The sequence below is a fragment of the Nansenia antarctica genome (genome assembly GCF_963989245.1).
Source record: "Nansenia antarctica genome assembly, contig: SCAFFOLD_515, whole genome shotgun sequence".
NCBI classification, from domain to species: domain Eukaryota; kingdom Metazoa; phylum Chordata; class Actinopteri; order Argentiniformes; family Microstomatidae; genus Nansenia; species Nansenia antarctica.
The window spans coordinates 1-4,425 of NW_027663161.1; the positions used below are offsets into that span (position 1 = coordinate 1).

The 4,425-nt window shown below is 47.3% G+C and overlaps 1 protein-coding gene across 1 annotated transcript; it reads left to right on the forward strand.

Moving 5' to 3' along the window:
- Positions 1-152: 152 nt before the first annotated feature.
- LOC308175257 (G-protein coupled receptor family C group 6 member A-like) lies at positions 153-4,052 on the forward strand (the record flags this gene model as incomplete). The annotated part of the gene is made up of 7 exons (XM_080550958.1): positions 153-450; positions 675-1,442; positions 1,546-1,761; positions 2,253-2,376; positions 2,660-2,964; positions 3,091-3,739; positions 4,033-4,052. Coding segments are annotated over 7 exons (2,380 nt in total), but the record flags the coding sequence as incomplete, so codon positions are not given.
- Positions 4,053-4,425: the final 373 nt, after the last annotated feature.

The window sequence follows — 4,425 nt, forward strand, 5'->3', positions numbered from 1 at the left end:
CCCTTGTACTTGCATGCATATACAGTATGTGATTTGTTTTTCATGCTCATGTACAGTGTGTGTAAGTGTGTGCTAGAGGGAGAGAGAGAGATGATTTGCGACTTGATTTGCTCTGACGGGTCAATGCTTTCTTTATTTCCCTGCTGTAACAGATTCTACACAGGTGGTTTCACCATGGCCCTGGCTATGATCCATGCTGTAGAGGCTGCCAACAGATCTCCTCTCCTGGACCAGCTTGGGATCAGGCTGGGCTCCCGCATCCACGACACCTGTTCTGATGTCACCACTGCACTGAGGGCCGCTGCAGACTTCACCCAGAAGCCAATGGGCTGTGGGGGCGAGGGAAACACCTCCACCTCTAACCAAACTATTATGGCTGTCATCGGGGCAGCATTTTCTGAAGTTTCCATCGGTGTTGCCAGGCAACTGAACCTGGAGCAGATTCCACAGGTAATCAATGAAGTGATCAAAGTGATCACAGAAGATTCCCCTGTGTGCCACTGCCATCACTACCGTTGCTGTTACAAAACAGTACAAATGTAGAAGCAAATATAACACCTTGAATAAGCCTGTATTGAGACAATTTTGTACTGTATTGTATTTTGATGACTGACCAACATACCTGACTTGCATGTAATAAAATGAACAGTTTGACAAGCACGTTTTTATTGCAGATCAGCTACATATCTACTGCTGTCATGCTGAGCGACAAGACTCGCTTCCCTACGTTCCTGAGGACAGTTCCTAGCGACCTGTACCAGACGCGTGCCATGGTCAAGCTCCTGCTTGAGAGGGACTGGTACTGGGTGGGCGTGGTCACCACAGATGGAGACTATGGACGTTCGGCCCTGGACAACTTTGTGTCGCAGGCCAGGGAAGCTGGCCTCTGTGTGGCCTTTACAGAGATTCTGCCAGATTACCTGACCAGCACTGAGCTTGGCCCTGCGGTCAAACGGGCGGCCACCACCCTCCGTAGAAACACCAAGGTGAAGGTGGTGGTGTCGTTTGCCAAGCCCCCCCACATGATGTATCTGCTCCAGGAGCTGAGGGACATGGGGATGGGGTCAGAGAACAGGGTGTGGGTGGCCAGTGATGGCTGGTCCACCGTCAGCAATGTTCTGGGAAAGCAGGACCTGAAAGATGTAGGACACGTGATAGGGTTCACCTTTAAGAGGGGTAACCTGACCCACTTTAATCACTACATTGAGAGTCTGATCATGAGTGATAATGTCACAGGAAAGAACTCTTTCCTGGAGAAGTTTTTCAGCATGCGGAGTGGTGTGCCAGACGCCAAACTGTTGTTGGAGGCAATGAGCCATGCCAACCAGCTCTCACACGTGATCATCAACGTGGAGATGGCTGTTAGTGCAATTGCCCATGCAGTAGCTGATATCTGCAGGTTCAGAGACTGCAAGAGACCAGACACAGTCCAACCTTGGGAGGTACTATACTGTAATTTACTTTCTTTAGAGACTTTTTTGATCACACCCATTTGAAATATACAGCGACATCTCATGTGGCTTACAGTATGTTTATTTCTCTTAGGTTCTGGAAGCTCTAAAGAAAATACAGTTTGAGCAGGAGGGGAAAAGCTACAAGTTTGACATGAACGGGGACATCAACGTGGCGTATGACATCACACTGTGGAGGTCTGACAAGGGGGTTGTCAATGTCCATGAAGTCATGTCTGAGTACCACCCAAACAACAACAGCTTCACCTACACCAATGACCAAACCAAGAAGAAGCTCTGGGACCTGAAGGTAAACTCTCTTGACTGTAGTGTTCTGTTTCTGGCTGACTGTCACATAAATAAGTTTGTTCACATTATTTCAAATTCAAATTCACATTAATCTACCTTCACAATCTAACCACATTCATGGGAGACACGCTGGCACAAGGCAGTGGGTGGTAGATGCCAAGTTAGATATTGTGCCTGGGCATCGTACCATTGCACTCACTCACACATACACACACACGTGAACATAATTTTAAAAATGTCCACGCATACTGTCAAATTACCAGACAAAACAAAACTATAAACTCAACACAACAAAACAGATTTAATGCTTGAATACTTTTAATACAATATGCATTCTCCAGATTGGGTAGATGTTGGAATACCTGTGCTTGCTCCTCATTCAGTTGAGTTTGAAAGCAGTATTTACTTTCTTCAGAACATGAAAATAGTTTGAATATTAAATAGTATTCATTACAGTATACAGTACAATCTGACCGTGAATGTTGTCCTCAGCATGTGGTGTCCAAGTGCTCAGTTAGCTGCGTTCCTGGACAGTTTAAGAAGACGGCTGAAGGTCAGCACACCTGCTGCTACGAGTGTGTCAACTGTACTGAGAACCACTACTCCAACGACACAGGTTAGATTGATCTTGTCTTTCCATTCACTCTGACTGGTAGGAGATGTTGTTCATTTCAACACAGCTGCCATTACTTCATCATCATGGATGTTTTTCTATTCATTCAATTATATTTTCAGACAATATGAGACATGATATTGCCATTTTTGTTTTCATGCTTCACCATGGGATAATTAAATACAGTGTAATGTTTGCTTCCCCAAGTCCAAACTGCAGTTATAGCCTTCATTGCTCATTGCTGTTGTTCAAACAATTGACTGTGTCTGTCTGTGTCTGTCCTCAGACATGGACCAGTGTCTGAGCTGTGACCCGGAGAGCGAGTGGTCTTCAGCAGGGAGCTCTGTCTGCATCACCAAGACACTAGAGTTTTTGAACTGGAACGACGGCTTTGCCGTGGTCCTACTGACCCTCTCTGCTCTAGGCATAGTCCTGGTGCTCCTAGTGGGGGCGCTGTTCCTGCACCAGCGCCAAACCCCTGTGGTGAGGGCTTCCGGCGGCTGGCTGTGCCAGCTCATCCTGGTCTCCTTGGCAGGAAGCTTCATCAGTGTGCCGTTCTTCGTGGGCCGCCCCAGCAACCTCCAGTGCATGGTAGGTTATCTGTTACCTCTACCTAACTACAAAGAGAAACGGAGCTGAGCCAAGCTGAGATGCACTCCTTCAGTCAGTCAGTCAGTCATTCATTCATTCATTGATTCGTGTGTTCATTTGCTCCAGGTGCGGCCAGTGCTGTATGGTGTCAGCTTCACCCTGTGTGTCTCCTGCATCCTGGTCAAGTCTCTGAAGATCCTGTTGGCGTTCCAGTTCAACCCAGAGCAAAAGCACATGCTGCGGAGGCTCTACCAGCCCTATGCCATCATCTCTGTCTGTGTAGCACTGCAGGCCATCACCTGTACACTCTGGCTGGTCCTCAAGAGCCCTCGGGAAAAGGTCACTGTGCTCCCCACCATCTTGCGGTTGGAGTGTGACGTGGGCTCATACGTGGCATTTGGGGTCATGCTGGGGTACATCACCCTCCTGGCACTGGTGTGCTTCGTCTTCGCCTTCAAGGGTCGAAAACTTCCGGAGAAATACAACGAAGCCAAGTTCATCACCTTCGGCATGCTCCTCTACCTCATCTCCTGGGTGATCTTCGTGCCTGTCTACGCCACCACCTCTGGGAAGTACCTGCCAGCAGTAGAGATGGTGGTCATCCTCATCTCCAACTATGGCATCCTTAGCTGCCATTTCCTCCCCAAGTGCTACATCATCCTCTTCAGGAGGAAGGACAACACCAAGAGCGCCTTCATGCAGAACGTATATGAATATTCCAGAAAGGGCTGTGGAAGCTCTGGCATCTCAGTCTCTGAGAGCTCTCAAATAGAAGGTAAAAACAGCAATCAGCACTACTGTGCCAATCCACCTTCCACCTTCCTGCACCAGTCAACAGAATCAGTAGAGCCTCAGAAGAACATTACTACATTAACCCAGAAAATTGACAATGCCTCCCAGTCTAGTATAGACAGAGTGTTTGTCTCAAGCGTGCTGACTCGACCTAGTCATCGTATGAGAACTTTTAGCCTATAACAGACCAGTACCAGACATACAAATACCAAATGTATGTATGTTCATGAGTAATATGTGAATAACTTCTCTGTCTATCTTTCTGTTGGGACACAGAAAGGGAAACAATTAAATGAACTCAGTGCACTTCACTGTTAAATTGGACATTAAATCACTTATTTGGGACTTCCGGTGGCGCGCGAACAGAGATGGCAGCCTGATAACAGAGCTCCGGTGTCAGCCTTAAATTACCCCTAATTCAAGATATTTTATGCACTCGAATTGATATATATCAACGTAATGATGGAGGGGGACAAATATAAGAGAAAGGGTACTGGGGTTCGAAAGCCATCTGAGAGAATAACTGAGAAAGACGGAGCAGCTAGCAACAGAGCTAACGTTACCCCGACGGAACAAGATGGAGGCTTGAGAGAGAATGAAACGCTGGACTCGATTCGTAAAGTGGTGAGCGAAGTCGTGAATGCGGGTATGACAACTTGGCAAGCTGAA